Genomic DNA, 24,634 nt, shown 5'->3' with positions numbered 1-24,634 from the left:
TCGTAGGACTCTATTCCGGGGATGTGCCCAAAGCACTGAACTAGAAATACGTATCTCTAGTTCAGTGGCCCAAAGCCCCAACCTATAGAATTCACCGGTGGGTGACAATAGTTCACAGACTCTGGTTGCAACGGACCAATCTCTCTTACGCCCCCCCCCCCTTTCGCAACCAACCACGGAATTTCCGCGCAACCAACTGCCATTGAAATTTTATATCGGCCCATCAACAGATGGCAGTAGATAGGTATAAGATCAGAGTTGGGTAAGATCTCTGGCCATTCTCGGCTACCTTCTCGTATACTACTATACTAGTACTACTACTACTAATATAATAATAACGGTATATATACCCAGGGTAGCTACATCAGTTCCGAAAACTGTTCTCTCAGCGGGCCCTCTACCAAATTGTAAAAAAATATATATAATAACATAATCAAACGAAATTCCCAAAAGATATATCGATAAGTTGATCGAACCACTGATCCACTGATTAGTGGACCTAACACATCCGTGTCCACTAATCTCATAAGTCATAATCATGCCTCTACCTCCCAACTCCTTGGTCTATAATCAACATGACCAAATTTGCGACCCTGAAGTGACGGTAAAAATTGCCAATTCGTCTTTTGCCAACTCGTCCACTCATCAAATTATTGTCTACCTTCATTTAATGCCAGCATTCCGTCCATCAACATTTTGTGTAACAACCAAAAATAACTGTAGGTCCAATATATCATTTCGTCTAATACCCAGTTTGTCTATGACCATTTCGTCTCATAACCAGTTGGTCTAAACACTGTAAAAAGATATTGCGTAAATTTTTTACCACCACGAGGGTAATTATGTGTCCAACCAATTTGGGGCAGTATTTTACCCAATGCGGCCCAGCATTAAATGGCCAGTAAGATTAAAAATAAGCAGCAATTACTTTAGAATGAGCAAAATCTTCATCACACTGGATAAATAAAAATGCCCCAAAGAAATGCCCAATGATGGTTGGACACATAATTACCCTCTTTGAACACTTTTACCCAATATTTTTAGAGTGTAATACCCATTTTCTTTTCATTCATTTCGCCCAATTAACACTAAGTCGAATTACACCAAATAGTATATTGACTTGCACCAACTGGTCATTAGACGAAATGGTGAGTGGACGTACGCAATGGCAATTAGACCATGTGGATAGTGGACGAACTGATGGTAGACCAAATTATAGTCAGTAATTTGGACGAATTGGCATTAGACCATGAAATAAACCGAAATGACGGGACGCAGGAGACATGAGAAAAACCATCCTATATATATGGCACGAACAGAGAAATTAGTACCGGAAATGTACTAATTATGATACTCTTGCTGGTGTGCACAGGGGATCCCGTAGACCTACCTAATACCTATCAAATTATTGCCTTTCTCATTTAAAACACAATACAGCCCAAATTGATACAGGGGCCGCGGAACGGTTTTGAAAGGGGAGGGTGCGAAGTCTTTTATTTTTACCTTTTTGTACATGGATTAGTGAAAAAAGTGGAGGGGGGGGGGGGGTGCTCTTGGTAGCAGGGTGCTAGGGTGCTGAAGCACCGCCCCAAGATTTGTCCAGCGGGTGCTCCTTATCTTATACACCATAGGGAGCACCCCCTGGAAAGCTGTTTGGTATGCTGAAGGGTAGAAATTTAATCGAAACCACATTCATTTAGTTAAAGTGCGAACTTAAAATAAAATATTTTAGCCTATAATAACCAGGAAAATATTAGAATATTTTAAGCGTCATGTGTAGCTTAGGCATGATCTCATAATTCTCATTTAAGGAGGCCGCAAAAGGCGAGCACGGAGAGCAAGTATGACAGCGCTAGAATTTTATTTGTCCCCTTAATTTTTCCTACTCTTTTCTTTATACCGTTTTTTTTTCTCCTCCCAGTACTTCGCATCTTTTTTTTTCTTCCTCCCTCTCCTTGTTTTTTTTCTCTTGTGCAACGTCAATAAAATCCATGGCCCTTCCACGGAAATAAAATATTTCCGTGGCCCCCCCCCCCCCCCCGCGTCCCACTGAATCCGCTTCTGGCCGTCTACGTCACTGAACTAGAAATACGTATCTCTAGTTCAGTGGTCTACGTACGTCTCCTCGCCGCTCCTCGCCCTCCTTGATCCTCCCGGCCGAGAATCCCCAATCGTAAGAAAGTAGACAGACTTTGGGGAGATCGTAGACTATTGAATGTGTATTCACAATTTACCGTCTATTATATAAATTCACCTATTCAACGATGTGCATATTGCTATGGCATTTACGTGTAAATAAATTTGTGTGTGTAAGTACTGTGTTCGTGTGTGTGTGTGTAATGTTAAGCAGCCCCAGTATGTTTTCGCGAAACTGAGATTATACGATGTGTTTTCGTTAGTTTTTTTGGAAAAAGATTGAACATTTGAAGCCAATTGTGTGGGTAAGGCAATGGTAAGTTTTCATTCGAAACTGCTAAGGTTCTTATTTGAAGTGTGAAATATCGGTAAAGATGTTTTAAACCCTAAGTTCTAACGTCAGTCGTTTACTTTCTCTCGACTCGACTCCAGTCTCCACTTCTTCCTCCATCATCCCCGCCCCGAGGCTTTACCGAGACGAAACTCGAAAGTACGATAGTGGGCCAAGAATGCGCATCTAAATTGAGAAATTTCCTTAACTTTTTAAGAGTTAGGGTTGTTTCAATATTATTCCACATGATGTTGTATTTGATAATGTTCTTTATATTCTGAAGAGTATCTGTGACTGATGTCTCATCAATATCAGAGCAATGAATAGGCTATGAATGTTGCTGCTACATTAGACAGCTGGCAGCCGTCTGTTTCGAGGAGTTTTTTAACATTTTTTTTTTTTTTTTTTTCTCCTCGTACACAGACGGCTCGCTAGCGTGCAGCCACCATTAGGGGACTTGCAATGCAAAATCCCCCCGTCGGGGCTCTTCAATTTTTGTCTTTAATGAATAAAATTTTTGAAAATTAACGTGACCAAAATGCAAATTAATATTCCCTCTTGGCATTAATTGCCAAAAAACAGAGAAAAATCAAGTTAAAAGGAACAAAAACAGTGACTTACCTCAGCTGTCGTGCAAATTCACTTCCCCGTTTTATCCGATCTTAAGTACATAAACATATGGCCATTGAGTCCCCTGTACAGATCGCGCTAGAACTTCGGTCTCTGTATTTGGTGAGTGAAGCCAACGGAGTTCAGCTGAACAACCAACATAACAGAGACCGAAGCTTTTGGTCTACTGCTACATATGCTATTTACTATTTTAGCAACAACAACTTGAACAAGATTACGACTGTCTGTACCAAAAGATGTAATTTTAAATGATACTGTCATTCAAAGATTGCGATCTACTAAATTTTTGGGACTGATCATTGACGAAAAACTTTCTTGGAAAGCACATATTGATAATATTTGTAAAATCATTGCTCGCAACATTGCCTGGTGTCATTAGAAAATTAAGTTACTTCCTAGTATATTTTGTTATCATTGTATTCAACGTTTTTTTTACCTTACTTGAAGTTGAATTACGGAGTTGTTGCGTGGGGTAATGCAGCGAATTCTCAAATTAATAGACTTTTTATTTTACAAAAAAGAGTGATTCGTATTATTAGTCATGCAGAATTCACGGCACATACAAATATTCTGTTTTTGAGAAATAAAGTCTTGAAGGTTAAAGATTTATATTTTTTCAACTCGGACAGTTAATGTACAACAAGTTTATCAATAAACAATTACCGTTGCCTTTTATTATGTTTGTAAAAAACGATACAATTCATAAGCACTTCACTCGCCAGGCAAGTTCCTTTCATGTACCTCTGAAAAGAACATCGTTTGCACAGAAGACATTTGTTTTTACTGGTCCAAAATTATGGAATTTTTTTTCAAAGGATATTATACAATGTAATTCAATACAAAATTTCAAAGGAAACTTAAAAAATATCTTCTGAATTCATATTAGATTATCGTTTTTTCCCAAAGTAATGTAATTCAGAACTTAATGTAAATGTGTTTATTAATTTATCTTTGTATATTTATTTATATGTTTATTCGTTTTATGATTTCTGTATACAGTGTATACTGAATCATTTATTTTTATTATTATTTATTTATTTTTATTTGTTTATTTTTTTTATTCATTATATATATATATTTTGTTTATTTCTTTATTTTATCTTATTTTTTATTCATAAAATTTACTTATAAAAGGGGGCCTTCACCCTACAAGCTCTGCTTTTTAGTTGGTCTCCTTCCCTTTCGATTTCATGGTATTATTGTATTATAAAAAATGATTTAAATGTTATATTTTGTAAATATGTATATTGAACTATAATTGTAAATGTAAAAAGATTGAAAGAGAAAATAAATGAATTGAATTGAATTGAATGAATTAAGTTAGATGATAGAATCATAGATCTAATTTCTAAAACTAGTTTGTTCATTCAGAGAGAATTTTGAGTAAAAGAAAAGTGATTGTGAGACTGTCCCCATACGGTAGTATACGCACAAATGTTTCCCTGAGTCTAACTAGAGGCAGATAAATTTTTTAGATGAAACTCAAATTAAAATAAAGCGAGGGAGTGAAGGTAAGGGACCAAGCTTGTCTGCTCATTTGCATTTTATTAATAAAGACAAAGTGAAAATCTGAAATTAAAAGGATTTCGTGCTCATTTTTTAGTGATTTTTTTTGGTTAAAAAATAGGTCAAGTTCAAAATTTCTCAGGGGAGGGGCTTGGGGAAGCAAATGTAGTCTTTTGCTTGTCCCCTCCACTTCATACAGCCAGGATTGGCAATTTGAACTTAAAAATTGACCAGCAGGTGCAATACATCGGGTGAACAGTGCACCCTACCCTAAATCTTTAAAACTAATTGATAGGTTGTGACAAGGCCAAGGGGCATCGTTCCATGTTTCGGATCCATGGAAGGGGGGGGGGGGGCACAAAAGTGAAAAAACAACTCCAAAGTAGATCTATTTGGCACACTCATACCGAATTTGGTGCATAATTGAGAATTTTGTACAGTATGTTTAACAGTATTTTTATGCCAATTTTAATGCTCTCCAGGGTAGGAAATAGTTTTATTTTAAGGGGCTATTTTTCTTTTCCACATTGGGGTGATTGCAGAATTTCTGGGGCTATTTCTTTCATTTGAAGGGCTACTTCTTTAAGGGGTAAGAAGTAATTGTGCAGTAAAAGCAAATATTATTATTTTGCCATGTGCAGTTAAAATATTGATTTTCTAAAAAATCGTGAATATTGTTTGGAATAGATCTTGGGGCGAATCCAGAAAGAATGGTCGCCAAAAAAAAAAGCAATTTGGGTGAATTTTAGGGGCAATTTGGGCTGTCATGGGGTGCGAAATCTCTCGTCACCCTCTTGTATTTCCTACATTGATGCTTTCAATGGTTTGTAAACTTATAAATTGTTCAATTTGTCAAAATTGGGGTGGGGGGGGGGGTCAAATCGATGTTTGCCTCTCAGTATCTTTATTGTTTTTTCATCGCATCCCAATATTCATGATGGCTAGTTAACCTCTGGTTGTAACTCTCAACTTTGAAATAAGTCCTGTAGATCTAAAATCTACATATGGGACCAACATTTGTGTCCTTTTGTACCCATATTTACTGGAAAAATACAGTTGTTTCTGCAGTCAATTTTCCAGGCCTACATGTATCTTGTTGTCTTCTTAGCTTAGATCAATTCCTATACTGAGTCTGCTGTTTGTGCTTTTTAATAGTCTGTACATATATGTGCTGTACCAATGTAATGAAAAAGGCCCTATTCCCAATGCGTGAACATAATGCCACGCAGACCAGAACTCTCCTAGCTTTCGCTGATGTGGTTTACGGTACACCATGTGAAGTGTTATAGAAACAGTGGATAGAAGAAGAGAAGAAATGGATAGGCGAGAAAGTGGAGATTTGAGAGTAGAGTATTCTTTCTTGAAAGTAGTCCTGAAAAGGACTGTAAACCAGGAAAGATTGATGAGTTGAGAACAGCTTGAGTAGTAGAGCTAATGAGGAGATGCTGGCTTGAGTCGGCGATTAGAGATGATGAGTAGTAGAGAGACTCGACGTTTCGGGCAGGTTGACTGTCCGTCTTCACTCCTGAAGACGGACAGTCAACCTGCCCTAAACGTTTTTTTTGGATTTTTGGATACATCATACCAGCAAAAATTGCTTGAAATTTACTAACAACTGTTATGTGTAGACCCATCAAATTTATTTTCTATGTTGTAGGAATAAACAGTTTTTAATATGCTTTCTTGATTTTTTTTATTCATTAACATCAACTTATACGTACATGTATGATGTAATTGGAATGGATTTGGTCAAAAGTTCAGAACAGGCTAGACTTTGTATCTGAATGAATCTTTCAACTGTTCATATTTATAACAACTTTGTGTTCAATTCAGTATTTTCCTTTCATTTTGTTCTGATTACCCAGATAATTTGGACATCTAGGCACCAACTATGAAGATAAATACAGCTTAATAGAACAGGGAACAGAGTGGAACAAAGGCCAATCACAGCTGTTGCAAATAACCATCATCGATGCATACATCCCTCCATCGTGCAGCACCTTAGTCAGCATTGAGTATGGTGCCAGCTGTATGCATGTACATCACACTACCATCAGAGTATAAATAGGACCCAGCCAAGTTAGCATTCCATGTGCCACGTTCACAACGTTTGACAACCATCCATTAGGCATGAGAGTATCGTGATTAATTAATGAACACATTATTTGCGAATCAACACTGGATCATAGGCATTGTTCAGTTCATCACAAAAAACTGAACTGAATTTTGTTCGAGGAGTGGTGATATTACAAGCAAACTCCTCTGGACTTATCTTCTTCCCACTATGGACATCTTTCATGCATCCTATGTCAAAGATCGAATGAGGACTTACTCATCGCTCTCTTAGGTATGCATGTCATGGCGATAAGAAGGACATCTTAACAGCATACATTAAAACTCTTGTTTGAAAGTGCACTTTTCAAGTTAGAATTTCACGATGAACCAGTATCAGCTTCAAAAGCAACTGGGAGATGGAACGTATGGGAGTGTTCTTCTCGGCTGTAGGTTCGATAATGGAGAGAAAGTCGCCATCAAAAAGTAAGTTTAAGCAGTTATTATTGATATACACATCAGCAATTGCATTGGTAAGAAGATACATACCTTTTGAGCAGTTATTCCTGCGGAATACAGAGAGTTTTTGGATTGTTTGATGGTATATGTACAGGGTGGGGATTATTGTAGTGCCCTGGCAAAATGATGTGAATTATTTTCTTAACGCGTTGGAGACGGAGCACGCATATAGCCTATGCGGGCTGGAGTCTACGGAAAGCATGTGTTATATGTAGCAAAATTATTCAGCCTCCATTACAGATTTTTCTTCATCTCAAAACCGTTACGGGTCATACATACATGGATATGTCATGACTACTTTCAGTAGACAAAAAAAGGGGAAAAATGTAAAAGCTACCAGTAATCTTATTCTTTCCCTACATGTACATGTATATTAGATCAAAGAATACTTTAGATCTATCATACCCACTGTACATGTAACTTTTTTTTTTAAAGTTTATAGTCTCCTTTATGAGCAATCTACAAAATTTTAGTTTTCTTTAAATGGATAGGCCTATGTAAAGAAGAAATGATAAAAGACAATAATAAACATGTAGGCCTACCCAATAAAAAAAAAAATGTTCATCAGTTATTGTACAAATGAAACAGCAGGTATGCATTATACACAATGACAATGTAAATATGCATGTGTTGTGATATGCTTTGAAACAAGTTTGTGTACATTTTATAGCTTTTGATAAATTTTCATGCCCAGTATTAAATCCAGCAAACCCAATATCATTCAAATACATGAAAGTGCTTTTAACTGTCTCAACCACAAAAACCCCTTCATGCACTTCACCCTCATCATCTATGCCTGATTTGAGCAAGTCAATGAAAATTACTGGTGTAGTGCTTGAAATCTGATTGCCATGGGAACAGGACGCCGTCTGCACAATAGTCAGATGATATCCGTTCTGTTGTCGGTTCATAATTGCTTTTCTGTGTGAATGGATTGAACACTGGAAAGTTCAAAAGGGTGCTTATTGCTATGGACACCTGAAGATTATGTGTATGAATAAAGGCTATATATTTTCATGGTACAGATTTTGTACCCTTATTTGAGTTTGTATGATAGTTTGCATTCAATTTTTATTTTCAAGATTGTAATATCATAATCCAACCTTTTTTGATACTCCCACTATATTGTTCTGTTGTGTTCTAGATATTTTTGCAATGTTTATGAAATTTTCCGATTGAAATTTTTTTTTCCTGACTGATATCCTGTGTAGCCTTTGCAATAATATATATTTCATTGTTTATTTTTTGTAGAATGAAAAAGAAGTTTTATTCATGGAATGAATGCATGGATCTGAGAGAGGTCAAGGTAAGCTAATCAAGCTATAAAAATCAGTACTTGTTATTATTACTGCAAGAATAAAACACATAAAGAATTTCTTGCACTTCTACATGTAATGTACATGGGGTCAATCTCCCCTCACTTGACAGATGGACATGTACATGTGTTTTCATGTGAGATAAGTATAAAGTTTGGATTGCATAGGTGTGGGAATTTATGGTTAAAAATATAGGCTCATTTGACTGCATGTTCGTGAGCATCTGCAACTCTATTTGCACATAGTAAACAAAAGGTTTGTGTGATATTTGAATTGGGGGAGGTCTCTATCGATCATATGTCACTTTCACCTTTGATGACCATTGAATTCTTTGTTTCAGCTACTGTATGACTATTATTTCTTGTTGCTATATCCATACTCATACACTGTAGAGTGTACAAATAAATGTAGATTGTAATATTGCACTGCCTGTCTGTTTGATTGGTGTATTGTTTGCATTTTCCACAGGAACAAAAAATCAATGAAATATGAAATACATGTGTATTATAGAAAAAAGGAAAATAGAAATTTACTAGAAGATCATATTGCATAACAGTTGAGAACCACCTTGTAATCATTGCTGAACATGAATAGAATAATGTACCGGTACACACATGTGCATGTACTTGTAGGGTATTAGACTGTTAAATGCCCAGCATTCTTGTAAGGGCTCATCCATTGTTGCCTGGCAACAGTAATCAATGAGTGTCGTGTAGCGATGTGCATCCCTGACTGCCCCCAGTGCACAGCTCGCTGTAAACCAAACTGTATGTCTAATTTAACACTGCAGTCCAGGGAGATGCATGAGTTGAAGAGGCAGTTGTGCATGTGATTAAAATCATGATTAAACTCCAGATTGTTTTTTTGATACATGCCTCACAGAATATGAAGAAATAAACATCTACATGTACATGCACATGTATATATACCCATCCGTTATATAGTAAACCTGTATTATGTACATGTAGGCCAAAAAGTGAATTGCATTTGCAATATATATCCACATATACAGTACATGTACATGTGCTACAGAATATCAGTGCACAACTCCTTTTTCACCCATTCTTACAATGCTAGGATATACATGTACACTGTATGAAACAATCATGTATCCCATGAGTACGAACCAAAATTACTATTGAGCCAGCTTTATAAAGTAATATGTACAGAAGGCTTTAATTATTTTGTTTTCTGCCTTCATTTGCCATTAAACTTGTTAAAAAATAATTGATGCAAATTGTTTGGATTTAATACTAAAATATGTTTTATGTAGGCCCTACCGGTACTTGAAAATCAGATGATTGTGTATTTAGAAAATAAAATATTTCTTTCTTCTTTTTTTTTTGCAGTCTCTGAAAAAGTTGAACCATGCAAACATTGTCAAGTTGAAGGAAGTGGTTCGAGAAGACAACATCCTTTATTTTGTGTTTGAGTACATGCAAGAGAATCTTTATGAACTAATGAAAGGAAGGTAGGTCACTACAAATCTCCTTTTTATCTTTTAGTTTTCATGTCAGAATTTTAAGGGTAATGAACTTGTGATTGATACAAACTAAACCCAGTCTCGTGTCAGATTGATTTTTAATAATTTCTAATCCTGCAAAGACACGGTTGTGATGATTAGAAAACTTAAGATAGATTCAACAGAGACACAGCTACTTACTTCTCTTTATTAACCATAACAGTGTACAGTGTACGTTATAAAATTTTTAATCAGTAACTTTGAGAAAATTGTTTGAATTCCTCTTTCCCTTAAAAACAGTTTGATTCTATGATCTTTCACTTTTCATATGTATACATGTACATGGATACATGTAGATTATTACCTGAACATTACACATGAACTGTATACCAAATTATGGGTACATGTATATTGATGTTTTATTATTGTTGTTTACCTTTACAGGGTTAAATTAATAGCGGAACCAGTTATCAGGAATATTGTATACCAAATTCTCCAAGGACTAGCGTACATCCACAAAAATGGTAAGCATTACTAAAAACAACCTCAGCCAACTATCAAGCCATGTAATACTTTCTTTCTTTACCATACATGAATGTTGTGTTTAAAGACATTCATGTAAACCCATATAGACGCAAATTCCTTTTAGCGTCTAAGAACTACCCATACATGTATGTATTTCATATATTTTGCATGATGCAGATATGTTTTGTTTATTGTTTGTAATGTTTTTGAAGGGCTGTGAATCACTTTTTTCTATTACCATATTTAATTTGTTAAAACAGATTTCTGCATTACTCCCCCCCAAAAAAATGAATACATCAAAAATATTATTTAATGATATGAGAGTTTCCCCCTCAAATAGTCTGCAGTGAATTAAAAAAAAAAAGAAAAAAGAAAAGCTGTATTTCTCAATTAGACAAAATCGATGCATGAATTGTTCATGTACACACAATGAATTCATAATGTACCTTAATAGAAACCATAAAAAACCTACAAAAGAAGTTTTTATATTCCAAAATCAAATTGTGAGAAAAGCATTAAACATTAAACATACTCTTTCAAAGCTAAAACTTTCCCATGACTGTTTTACTCTGGACTGTATTGATAATTCATATTTTATGAATATGATGTACATGTAGAGAGAAAAAAAATTGGGGTGATCAATAGATATAGATGGCAGAGATATAGATTTTCGAAATATATCCACCCCCCCAAAAAGGCAAAACAATAGTGAAAGATGATTAACAAAGCAAGATAACAATCCAGCTTGAAGTTACTAGGCAACCACATCCAGATACAAACATGCGGGATGAATGGATTAATGGCCTAATGTTCAGTACAGATCATTGTATCCCTCATTACATGTAGTTTGAAGGTACAAACTCAATTAACTTTTGCAGGTTGTTCACTCAGTGTATATTACTATCATGTGGTCTATTAATGTAAAGCCTCATTGTACATGTACTTTTCACTTTCGCCATTGTATGAAGTAAAAAAAAAACTCAAACAATATTAAATGAATTAAAAACTGACATATTTCTAAATTAGAATGATCACTGTACACTGGGAAACAGAACTTCATAGCAAATATCATGAAGAACAATCATCAGCAGCCATAGTTGTTATAAAGTTGTTTGGACAACATTTTTTTTTCTCTCTTACAGCTCTTTTTTAAAAACTCTGGTTTAATTATGACAAATTAAAGTCAATTACAATATTTACAATGATTATCAAGTGATTGCAAATCACATAAACACAAGTTGGTTACACAAAAAAGTAACAAAAACAATAATAGAATTACCTTGATTCATATCCCCCACCCCCCCTGTATTTTGGACAACATGGTTGAGAGGATTAGAGCTCGTTGGTCACGCTTTACTCCTCCTGAGCAAGTCTACATGGAGCATCAAGATGTAAAGGAAAAGTGAAGCCGTCATTTCGGGTGTCAGAAACTGTCTGCAAATCCAGACTATGAGTGTGTATGGATTGCCAATTAAAATCAATAATGAATGGGGAGGAAATATTGAATTGATATTGAATGTAATGTGCATTTGAAATGGCAATAATGTGGCAATTATGCTGCAATACTGTACAACTACATGATGATTATCAGCTTTTATTGTATATCCTGATATTTATGCATTGTTCATCTATTCCATTATCATTTAGATACAATTTTTTATCTTTTTTAATAAAATATCTCATGGAGTTATTTGGAATAGCTACATGTATAGCTGGAAAACTTTCAGGAGTAGTGTATAGCATTTCTACCTAAAAAAAAGGTTTTATACATGTAGCTCTCTATTTGAGCTGAACTCCCAGTTAGACAGTTGTATCAAACTCCCTTCAAATTACCAGATACATCAGACTTGATTCCTTGCCATTTGCCACCCTGATTCCAAGTAGCATGGGGTGATACTGTACAGTTGCATTTTTATTTAGTGATTCTGCCGTGTAATCAGAGGGTTGAGTGTGAAAAGCACTTGCATCCGCAATTACTCTCTGGTTGGATGCAGATCAACGTTGTTGGTTTACAATTAAGAGGGAATTTGCTGCCCACTGTGGTAACACACCCTTGGGAGTGGAGATTGTGCGTGTACATGTAGGCAATGCAGGATCTGTGCCGGTCGCACAGAAACGTTGTTATCCTTGAACAGAGCGCTAACAGTAAGCCCAGTCACATCTTTCGGATTGTGAAGTCAAAACATTTATTTTCAATGTCTAAGTAATGCATTGTTGTAGCATTAGGCATCGTTGCCAAATTACTGATTGTATCAGGGCCTCTGTTAGTGCATTGTTAGTGTTATGAACGTTTCTGTGCGGTCAGAATAGGGAAATGGTATTGAGGCTTTTAAAGGTGTCATTTCAATATGATAAATTATATAAAAGTGGATAACAGGTAATAACGATGGTAATGAATCATTATTTTATGGTGCATATCACAAAAATAAAATTTTAAATCTCTGTGTGTTGTTCCTTCTAAGGTTTCTTCCACCGAGACATGAAGCCTGAGAATCTGTTATGCTGTGGACCTGAACTCATTAAGATTGCTGACTTTGGTCTAGCGAGAGAGACCAGGTCCCGCCCTCCGTACACAGACTACGTGTCAACAAGATGGTAAGATTTCATTCATATTTAATATACCTTTTGAATTTTTTAGATTTTTGAAATTCACCAGAATTCATCTTGTTCCTATGGCCAAGGCGACATTGTTTGAAAAAAAAAGGAACAATTTCATTTAATCTCACCTGTCAGTTTAAAGTGCCAATTTGTGTTTGGTGAATTTACTTACAATTGTATTAAGATGAATAAGTTGTCATGCTTTGCATGATGTGCTTTAGATATGCACATGTACACCCTATCTGTTTTAAATTTCTTGTTTACATTTTTAAATTCAAAAGTGGAATCAAGTTTTGTTGCAGACTGTAGATATGTCATCTTCTGAGTCATACAAAACTATATATGAAGTAAATGGAATGTTGTAAATAAGGTACATGTATATATTCTGTAACTCTACTGGGGTATTTGACAATATCAAATCTTCTTTTGTTGTAGGTATCGAGCACCAGAGGTCCTACTACGCTCCACCAAATACAGCTCACCCATTGACATGTGGGCGGTAGGATGTATCATGGCTGAGCTTTATACGTTAAGACCTCTATTCCCTGGTAGTAGTGAGGTAGATGAGATATTCAAGATCACTACGATATTGGGCACCCCTAAGAAGGTAAGATATACTCCCCCCTAGTCTGTAGGTACAGACCCTGATTGAAACTTTGATCAACAAGTGTATATCCACGCAAAGACTAGCATATATACAAAACGCAGTACACAAGGCATGAGTAGGCTGCAATTCAGACCCTACTCGGGTGAAGGGTTTGCACAGCAGACTTCCCCCCCCCCCCCGGGGCAAAAAAAAAATATTGGGGGGGGGGGGCTAGTTTTCACAGCATACTGCCTAAATCGCTTTAACATTGCAGTGGATAGGGCTTTTTTTTAAGGGTTTTAATTAAACAAATTTCCAGGGCTCTTTTTAACGCTTGGGGGCAAAATCGCCCCTAGTCCTTTTCTATTTTATCCCTCCCCCTCTGCCTTCTACCCTCTCCCAAGATAATACTCGGGAAAGAACCAAAAAATAGTTTGAAGAGGAAGAGTTAGATTTAGATTTCAAATCAATTGATTAAATCCACACACATTGGATTATTCCTAATTATGTGGGGTATTAGGACAGATAAAAGATTGTAAACTAGATGTACATGTATACATACATGTACATGTAAGAGCAGAATTATGTGTTAGGTGTTATCTATCGATCACATTAGAAAAAGTTTTACTACAAAGAAATATTTAATGCAGTGAATATTCCTACATATACCAACTGTACGGCATAGGATATACATGAGGGTGATGGGCAATTTTGCCCTCACGAAGTTGAAGATCTTTAAAAATTAGATGTTCCTCTATTGCAGTTAATTTCAGTTCTATTTTTCAATTCTGAAATCAGCAAATTATATTCCACTTTCCATGAAAGGTAATACACATTTACTCACTCTCCATTTATGTTCTTCTTGCCTTTTATTTGGACTCTCCACAGGAGGAATGGGTGGAGGGATACAGGTTAGCATCCCAGATGAACTTCAAGTTTCCTCAATGCGTAGCCATGCCACTCAAGACAATCATACCCAACGCAAGTCCCGAAGCTCTTCAACTCATACGTGACATGCTTGCCTGGGATCCCCAGAAGAGACCCACGGCAGCACAAGTGAGTATGGGGTCTTTCTATCGGGTTGGGTCCATATTTGTGACATACCAGAGCTAAACACCCCTGTCTCATTTAAACGAGGCAAATGTCTTCTAATTATCACTTCAGCAAAACATTTGTGTCCCACTATGGTTTACTAATTACACATCATGATGTATTGCATTGTCAGACCTGACAGTTTATTGCCAATGATGTATAAATGTGATTTCCATGTAACAGTAAAAAAATTTGATTAAACTGCAACAAATCCAAGATTTTAAGATCAAACATGACTGTCAATGGTTGGAGATCTTCCTCACATAGACACATCTAACCTTAGCCACATCTGCAAATACATTCTCTTTCCCCTGCTTTCATCCTCAGTGTCTGAAATACAAGTACTTTCAAGTTGGTGTAGGTGAGCTAGGTGCCAAAGTTCAGCCGTCCACTCGACAACAGCAGCATCCGAATCAATTACTACAAAGGGAAGCACCCAATCAAAGTTCTGCGAAGAGGAGAGTCGTAGCGGAACAGAAACCAGCACAAAGCCCTCCCCCCAAAGTGCAACCTAAGAAGGAAAATGCCCCTCCCAAGGACAGTATGGACAATTTCTTCGCCAATTTAGGAAAGTCCAAAGAGGTGGAACCCTCAAAGCCTGTGAATGCAGGAAACAAGAGCGGGAGGAGAAAGTGGGAAACAGTGAAGAAAGTGGAAGACAGTTGGGGTGATGATTTTGATTTGGATGAAAGTCGAGGGTTCGGTGGTAGCAGTGCCAAGACAAAGAAGATAGGAGGATTGAAAACCAAGGCTTTACCTACAATCGGAGCAGGAAATGCAGTCGGGAAAAAGGCCTCGTTAGATTGGGATGATGATGATGACTTTTTAGGGTGAGTCAAATGGATTATGCATCTGTCATCTTGGTATTTTATCACTGTATGTACATTGTAAATATATATATATCAACATGTGTTTAGGATTATTTCTAATTTAAACTTAACCCAATATGGAAGACCTCTCTAAATGTTGATAAAAAAAAAAAATCCTTCGGATTCATGATAAGGAACTATCCTGCCTATTGTTTTTGACAGTTTCATATGACATTTTCAAATATATGTTTTATATTCTGACTACTGTGGCGTTACATGTATGATAATTTACAACTTATACATATACACATATACATATCTTTACTTGAATAAGTGGAAATAAACAATAATAGATCTGCATAAATAAAACAGGTGTAAGTTTTAACCCAAAGAATTGTTTTCCGACTGATGAAGCACTCTTGTTTGTGTCCTTTTCTTTTGTTTCAGGAGTCCACCTAAGCATAGAGTAGGTCCTTTATCAACAAGAAACCAACCTGGAGTGGCTAGGGTGGGACTAGAGTCTGGAAAATCCTCTGCTTCATCAGCTAAACAGTTCTATATGGGCAAGGCCAGATATGTACCAGGTAAAAATATGAACGCATGCCGCTCTCCTCCCTGGTTGCATTTATCCGAATCAAATTGCTTTGAAAAACATGTTCTTAAAAGAGAATTGGGTTTGTTTTGAAGCCTTGGTTTGATAGGTTTATTTATTTAGTTTAATTTAGTTAAAAAATGATGCATGTAGAGAGAAGCAATAGATATAAATTTTACATTTTAAAAAGATATTTTTGACTAAAGAATGCAATACATGAAACCATACTTTGATATGCTTACAATCTCACTTTAGACATTAAAGGTTGCATGCAGATGCATCTTGCTGCACATTATCGCATAAGTCAGGTCATGTTTCTTTGATGCGCTCAACTGCATATTCTTCATCAATGACTTTAGTCAGTTTACACTTTGGATATCGTGCATTTGTGCGGTAGGATGATTTAGGTCATACTTTAATTCTTCTGAAACCGCCCAATTATTTTTTGAGGGTTTGAAAATAATGAGTCTGCTCCCAAGGTAAACTTGCATTATCTTTAATAGTCAGAAACCATAAAGTAGCTGACCATAGCTCAGTGAATAGATAAGATTAGGCTTTTAATCTTAACAGGATGAAAGGATTATAAGGTGTTCAAAGGTATAGCCAAGTTTGAGTTTAATCCAATAATCCCTCTCAGACGCTTAATGAGGATGTTCCATTCAAAGCTTTCTTTGTCAGGGGTATTAAATCCAGGGGAGCATTTCATGAAACATATAGTCGGTGATTATCACTGGCAACTGTTATAAGCTACTGAAATCCTTGTATCTGATTGGCTCAGAACACATCAGTAGATGAGAATCACTAACTAGATGATTCATTAAACTCTCCCAGTATACATGCTCCGTTGACCCCATTTTGTCCATTCCTCTAGAAAGTAACTTGTCTTGCTTTTTCATATTCACAGTGTTATTTCAAAGGGATTCCTTTAAGACTGTATGTAAAGCAAGTTGCATTAACATTTGAAAGCAAAGATTCTGCTACATTCAACACTGTTAAAAACAAGTAGTGGACAGTCAGATAGTAGCAGGGAAAGTCCTGTACAAATTTACTCTTGTACGAGCAAGCTTGTTCTTGTAGAGATTGTCACTATAAATACCCCCTTTCCCCCAAAAAATAAATAAAAGAAAATAAAAAGAAACAACAACCCACCCCAGGTAACAATATATATAAACTTTATTTCTTTTCAGGTATGAATGTGAAGAGTCCGAGGAAGGAATCGGGCCATGGTTTACCTGCTCTCAAAGGAGTAGCCTCAGGTAGCGCTCATAGAACTAAATTAATAGGTGAGTCAGTCAATAGGTCTATGGAAGGCCAGTCTTGCTAAAATTCACCATTGATTAATCCTGATTTTATTGTTGTTTTATTGCTATTTATAATTTTTGTCTTGTTCACATACATGCATACACTTTACAACACATAAAAATATACATAAAGTGTATGTTCAATAAATCAACATAAATATTGAATTAAGTGTAAGGAATAATATAATTTAAGTGTTGTGAATGGTGAATCGATGCTATTATTATAGCCATCGTCATTGCTAAAATTTCTGTATGCTTGAAACCAAAGTTGATACTGACACTGTGCAAAGGTAATTGTCAAGAATTATGCCACATATTGTGAATGGTCTTTATTATAACAAAAAATTATAAACTTGTATTACTAGTATATGAATATCATTTAATATAAGTTTTTGGTTTGTTTTGAAGAAGCCTTTGTGATAATTCAATAAAAATCATATACGCGAATTGTGATCTCAAAGAATAAATTGTGACAAGAATGCTATTGCTTGAAGAGTCTGTCTTATATGTCATTATCTATTTATTATGATCTTCTGTCTGTTCCAGGATCTAATTACGCAAGGAGACCAGATAACAACTTTGGTGGCGGTGGAGGAGGGGGAGGGAGCTATATTCCATCATTTTCATCCAAACCAGACAGCTCTACTAGAATAGGAGGCTATAATGGTAAGAAATAATCCCCCAGCTTACATATTCAGTTGTTCATGTGTATATGCTTCTGCAATGTAACGTCTGTGCGGAAATAAAAATTTTATCGGAGGCGCGATAGCTCAGTCGGTAGAGCGGGGGATTCGTATTCTGGTGACCCGGGTTCGATTCCCACTTTGTGCGCTAGAGCCCTTTGGTAAGGCATTAATCCTCAGTACCAGGTCCTTCGGAGAGGACCCTCGGTCCTCTGGTTGCTTGCTTACAAGCATTCATGCTTTCTTAGCAATCAGGTAAAAAATCACAATCAATCATTTGTTTTGTTCTCTAGATATTGAAATAATGGGTATCTCAGTCCTATCGCTCTTTTTTGCCACTACACAATTTCTCAGGAGAAACAGTAAATATTTCTGTTTGTGTTATGGGCAATACCGTAAACTATGTTCACAAGGGACCTTCCTGGAATGATTGCCTGTATTTTCTCATTCATATAAAATGATTTGAAGGAAAGGTGCAGGGAAATGATTGTTGGACATACATTAATTGTTATTTTCCTGGAACTGCCCTTAAGGCAACCATATATTTGCACTAATGCATTTCATTGTAGATACATTAACCATACCAAGATGCAAGTTTTTCTCACCATTTTCTATAAAATGAATTATCAGTGCGCTGTTGTATATTGTATTGTACTATGCCATCAGAAACAAAATTTATCTTAATTTTTTTCTGCATGGGATATTGCGAAAGTAATTCGAATATTTGTAAATTCCTTTCAGAACCATGGAAGACATCAAAAGCAGGAGTAACAAATACATTTGGAGCTGGAAGGAACAATGGCTTAAGAGCACAACCTGTACATGGAAGAACAGATTGGGCATCCAAGTAAGTCATTCCCATTACAATAGTTCAGATAGAATCATGCAGTGTATATCTCATTAAACATTGTCCAGCCTGGTTCCATGACATTTGCTCCGGCGACAATTGCTCCTCTATGAATTCCACACACTAATGGAATGACCAACTCAACTCTGGGTTTAACACTATGTCCTATCCTAATCCTGACCCTAAACCTAATATAATACCCTCTTGCAACCCTAACCCTATATCTTAGACAAAATAAAGCCTGGAGCAAATGTCGTGTCATTGTTCAGCCTTTATCGTAGAAAGTGTGTTATACAGATTTCATTACATTATTAGTTTAACATGCCAAAAGTGAAGCAAATCTTTAGAAGGGGTACTGGGATTATGTATCCGGTGATTTAGGGTGCAAATTTCATGGTCATTAACAGGTAGTGTAGTCTGGAAAAAAAAGAAGCCAAGCAGTGGAATGGAGAAATAGTTCAAATAAAAATATTACGAGACTTCTGTTTTCTTAACAGTGGGGCAGAGTGGGCATGATAATGATATCCCATGAGATAATGAGCTCTTAGTTTTTTGCCCTGATATTGTATTAATGTACAGTGAAAATTTTAATCAACATCTCCATACTTGAACTTATGCTAACGCATTGCGGAAGTCTTGAGAGACGTGTCTAGCCTGTTATCTTCCAGAATCACCCCCCCCCCTAAATCCAGTGTTTTAAAAATTTTATGACAATATTATCGACACAGAGCATGCATGGCTCTGTTACTTGGGGCTTACTCCTTATACATTTCGAATATTTAATTAATATCAACATTACCCACAGATCCACAAGACTTTGGGGAGCAACAAGACAATATTAACCATTTCTTTTCTTTTTTTGTTGCAGGTATGGAGGTGTGCGGTAATATTCAGCTGAAGTTCGATCTAAAGAGTGCAATCAATCAATTGAGGATTATAGAACAAGTTCATCGTATTAAATATTAATGTTGGAGACATGGCAGGAACATCCATGCGGTTTGTGGAAATGAAATCACTCAGAAGTGCATTTGACAAGGGTTAGATATGTTAGGCTGCCAAGTTGTAGCAGTGCCACTGAAAGTGTGTACCGGTACTCTCAATCTTAGGTCCACTCATAAATGTTCATGTATTGATGAATATTCATGGTGGTGTTTAATTAATGCGTAAATTTGTAGCTTTTACATTACACACCTTTCTCCGTACACTGACTCCTCACGTCTCGTTTAAGAAATGTTCAAATCAATCTTGCAGTACTGGAGTTTGTATCTTCTCAGTATCACCTTGACTAGAGTTTAATATGTTGTAATTATATAAAAAGTCTGCAGATGCGATCTCTTTTCAATGTAAAATTTTTCAATAAAGCAAAGCATAGCTTAAATTTGTACAGTATTTTGTCTGATAATCATAGTTAAATGTAGATATGCCTTGGGGTATATTGTTGAGTACGCTACAGTCAGGCTACAAGTTGCAGTACTTCACAGACTGTTTATTCATGAGATACATGTAGTATAAACTTTTTTGTAAATATGTGCCTGTTGTCTATTTCAAATAATTTCAATAATCAAGACTTTAAATACAAATTCAAAGAAAAATAAAAACTGTAGAAATAAAATTGTAACTTTGCAGAATCGCAACAAATCAGCTTCAATTAATATGGGCAGAATTACCATATTCCTGTTCTAAAACTGTAAATGGATGAAATACAAGTATAAGTATTATCACCGATAAGATATTTATAGTATTGTCACATTTTTGTGATTTTGATGAGAATATGAGAAGAGATGCTTTTTAATCTTGTTTGTACTACATGTAAGCTATATGAATTTGGTTGATTGCTCTGGTATTCTTATCTCATGTATATGTACAGCTTGTCTGATTTCCTATTGCCTTATTGAACTCTAAAAGTAGGTGCTTTATATTCTACATACAATGAGACCAGGAGAAGGGGGAGGGGGGGGGGGTGTGTTTAAGAAAGTTGTAAAGAAAAATAGGAGCTATGTTTTACATATACACTGTACATACAATGTGCAGGTATATATCGTACACATAGTTTCCTGCATAAAAGTTACCATTCTGGAAAAATTTGCCATCCATTATTATTTCCTATGGAATCCTTGATTTTGGTTGGCCGTTAGTAGTTACCGTTGGATGGCAAAGTTTATTTTTGGTAAATTTTGTGCAACCGGGTCCAGGAGTCTGTTGCAAAATGAGATGTGTTTATTCACAAGTAAGACTTAAAACAGAAATTGAGTGCAAGTCCCAAATGTGCACTTCTGGGTCCAATCTTACAAAGAGATGTGATTGATCAAATCAACCACAACTATGAAAAGCAAGCAACATAAAAAATGCATGTTTCTTTAAAATATTTTCTAGATTTGCTGTATATTCATACATGCAATGTTTTATTGAAAATTCAGTGTGCTTCTCTTTGTTTACAAAGGACACTGCAAATTTCCTGTAAAAAAATTATGACACTGATGGATTTCCATACATTTGAGAATGATCGGATCAGTCGTAACTCTTTGTAAGATGGGGCCCAGATAGGTTGCATATCAAGTTGTGTATGATATCTACATTTGCATTTTTGATCCTGACCATTTCTACAACAAGACTTACTTTTTATTCTGAGTGATGTTCAAGGAAATTTCTGGAATGGTGTCATCTGTGTCATTGCAGTACTCTGCCCATGCCTTGAATTAAGTAAGAAGATAAATCTTTGGTAAAATGCCACAATTTCACAAAGGAATAAAAATATGTCACTCTCCTGGTAGTTTGGGCCCTCAAGTTACACAAAGGCTTGCAATCGATTGCAAACTGGCAATGGCCATTTGAGATCATTGTTTCATTCTATTTTTTTTCTGGGAATGCAAACATTATTGTCATGTGGCATCACTGATATGATTGAACACAATGTCCTCTCTTACATAGTCTCAGTATTTTGCATGAAAAAGGTCATCACCTTGTTCGAACATTTGCCAAAGCTGTAAATCAAGATATATGTTATAATGATGTGTGTGCTCAAAATTACTAATATGTACACTGTACATGTAAATGTGATTTAAAAAAAAACTTTGATGAAAGACGTAGAACAAATGCAAACAGCCGCTTCATAGCTTCAACGTAAGATATTTTTGTGCAGTCTTATGAAATTTGAACATACTCTTATTGCATGAGACTTTTATATCACAAGCTGATATGAATATTTTTTCATTCATACCACTTTGTATATTTTCAATTGAAAAGTTACTGGTAATTAAAAATTCAGAATCTCTATGTATTTTTATGCTTGGTATGATATACATAATATGTGTTATTAATGCATTCTTTCCTTCAATTGACAAAAAAAGGCAAGAATGAAAGCATTCTGAACTTGCAGTCTTATAGAATTCATTTGAATGCATTTCTATCCAATCCTAGACTTTGAAAAGTACATAGATACATGTATATTAATTCTGATTGGATAAGAAATGGGAATTTGATTGCATTTACTAATCAATCACACAGCAGTGAGAAGTGATATACAAGTATCATGCATTGAATATTTCTATTTTACTGATTTCTGTTTTATCAGATATTCTGTATATTGTGGCAAATGCTAAAATGAAAATGAAAGCAAAAAACATTGTATATTCACAGCCTTGTTGATTACCTCTGTAATGTACATACATGTACATATACAGCATTTTCTAGATGGTTTATTTACACTTTCTTGCTTTTATACATGTATATTTCAGTCATTGCCTTTACTTCCATCAATTTAAAACTTCTGTGAATGTATCTAGCTTTTCTCTTCCATGCTTAATGCTTACCAGTGTCTTATCAGTATGTTTTGATAGGATTAAGATAGTTAAATGTAAACAAATGGGTGTCATTCTATCATGATTAATAAAAGGATTTGGTGTTTGCTCCTGCAACGACACCTTACATGAAAAATTCAAAAAACAAAAACAAAAAAAAACCCACCTAAATAAAAGCAGATACATATATTTGAATTAACGCTCTCAAGCCAAAACGAGAATACAGTTTTACATTGTACATTCATAAGAAGACAAGACCACAGAAGCTAAACAAAATAATGACTACATAAATTCTGTGAACATTTTATTTTCTGTTGTTAGCAGTACCAGAGTTTTTCTTTCATCCGGCATTTGTTTGAAGACACCAGGTTTCATTAGTTTACATTCTAGCTCTGCAAGCTGCTGTGTTGTGATGTAAGTCTTTATATTTCAACTGTATTCATTCTGGAAGTGAGAAACATTTCACTTAGAGAGAAAAAAAAGCAATACTTGATGAAATATTTTGTAGCATTTTGATTTGTTGTCTTCTCAGCTCATTCCCACCATATACTTGTACATTACTGTACATGAATGTGAAATTAGGATGCTTTATTGCAGAAGAAAAAAAAATGTCAAGAGTCCAATTAACTTTTGTTTTTAATACATGTATATTTGTAATTAATTTGGAGCAGTTCAGAATTGTTTTCCTGCATAATCCTCTGAAAGTCATTCGCTTTGGAGTAGAAATTGTGAAATCGTACTACAGCTTGCTCTACACCAGCCAATCAAGTAATAGGGATCTGTAGCCTGTATTGATAAAAGGTTGAAATAACATTATATGATTATACAATTAAAATCAATGATTTGAATATGGGGGGCAAAATGTTACACAAACTGAATGCTCGATTTATTTGCATTTTATTTGCATAGATTTGTGAACCTAAAAATGGTGAAAAATATGTACAGAACACGAAATCGATCTTCTTGCATTCAGCTCCCCACAGTCAAGTTATAAATCTAATATGAATGCTTTCACTTTTGAAAATATATTTCAAACTTTGTTATGATTTGATAGATAGAGGTGACTTGTGGTTCCAAGTTTAAGCATCGTCTAATCTCAATGTGGAAGATGTCTCACTCTTTCTGTGTTAATATTTGAAGCGATTACCCTGTTAAGCTGTTTTAAATAAAATTTTATACTTTCAAATGTTAAAAATCAGCCTCTCAATCTGGCCCCCATTTCATGAAACTTGTCATCAATCATAAATGAAATGCTTATGTTAAAAGCCACTGAAATTGTGCCAATCGATTGGCCAAAAGCACATTTGTCTTTTAATTTCAGCTGGTGCATTTGATGACATATTTACTGAAACAGGACCCTAGGTTTTTACTAATTAAATTTCTTAGAAGTATGAGTTTTACAATTTGTATTCAGAAACTGAAATTTGTAATTTTTTTTTAAATTAACAAATATTTGTGTGTGGAATTATACTCAAGAATCTGTAGACAAGCACTTTAAGTAATTCTGTATTTTATTCATGTTGGAAAATACACCTTTGTACTGTGTCAATGTTGAAATTGATCTGAAGGTTTTGATATCGAACAATGATAAGAGTACATTACCAGATAACCGTCTAATGCGATAGGGAGGGATATATTTATAGCTATTGACATGAATGATTATTTGTTTGTCAGTAAAGATTCTATTGTAAGATATGATTTTTATATCATGTACATTTAAAATTGTATAAATAATGAATTTAATAAATTCTTAGACTTCAGATGAAAGATAGATATTGTGACATTGTTTAAAGAGATAAAGAGAAAGAGAAAGATTAGGGGAAAAATAAAAATAAAAAGTAAAGGAAAAAAG

General features: G+C 35.4%; 1 protein-coding gene across 3 annotated transcripts; it reads left to right on the top strand.

Annotated features, from left to right (window-relative positions):
* Positions 1–2,105: 2,105 nt before the first annotated feature.
* On the top strand, positions 2,106–24,549 carry LOC129279892 (serine/threonine-protein kinase dyf-5-like). Of its 3 annotated transcripts, none has more exons than XM_064111751.1 (14): positions 2,106–2,309; positions 6,469–7,141; positions 8,426–8,480; positions 9,840–9,961; positions 10,397–10,476; positions 12,940–13,072; positions 13,511–13,682; positions 14,550–14,717; positions 15,081–15,583; positions 16,010–16,146; positions 17,342–17,437; positions 18,002–18,121; positions 18,880–18,985; positions 19,854–24,549. In XM_064111751.1, the coding sequence occupies exons 2-14, from the start codon at positions 7,041–7,043 to the stop codon at positions 19,870–19,872; spliced, it is 1,812 nt and encodes a 603-aa protein (XP_063967821.1). In that variant the 5' UTR covers positions 2,106–2,309; positions 6,469–7,040; the 3' UTR covers positions 19,873–24,549. The 3 variants fall into 3 exon arrangements, with proteins under 3 accessions (XP_063967821.1, XP_054771931.2, XP_063967820.1); XM_054915956.2 differs by having other exon boundaries at positions 2,294–2,452; XM_064111750.1 differs by lacking the exon at positions 2,106–2,309 and adding an exon at positions 2,316–2,441.
* The last annotated feature ends 85 nt before the right edge of the window (positions 24,550–24,634 follow it).

Source organism: Lytechinus pictus, chromosome 17 (genome assembly GCF_037042905.1).
Source record: "Lytechinus pictus isolate F3 Inbred chromosome 17, Lp3.0, whole genome shotgun sequence".
NCBI lineage: Eukaryota > Metazoa > Echinodermata > Echinoidea > Temnopleuroida > Toxopneustidae > Lytechinus > Lytechinus pictus.
This window is presented reverse-complemented; position numbering and strand designations above follow the sequence as displayed.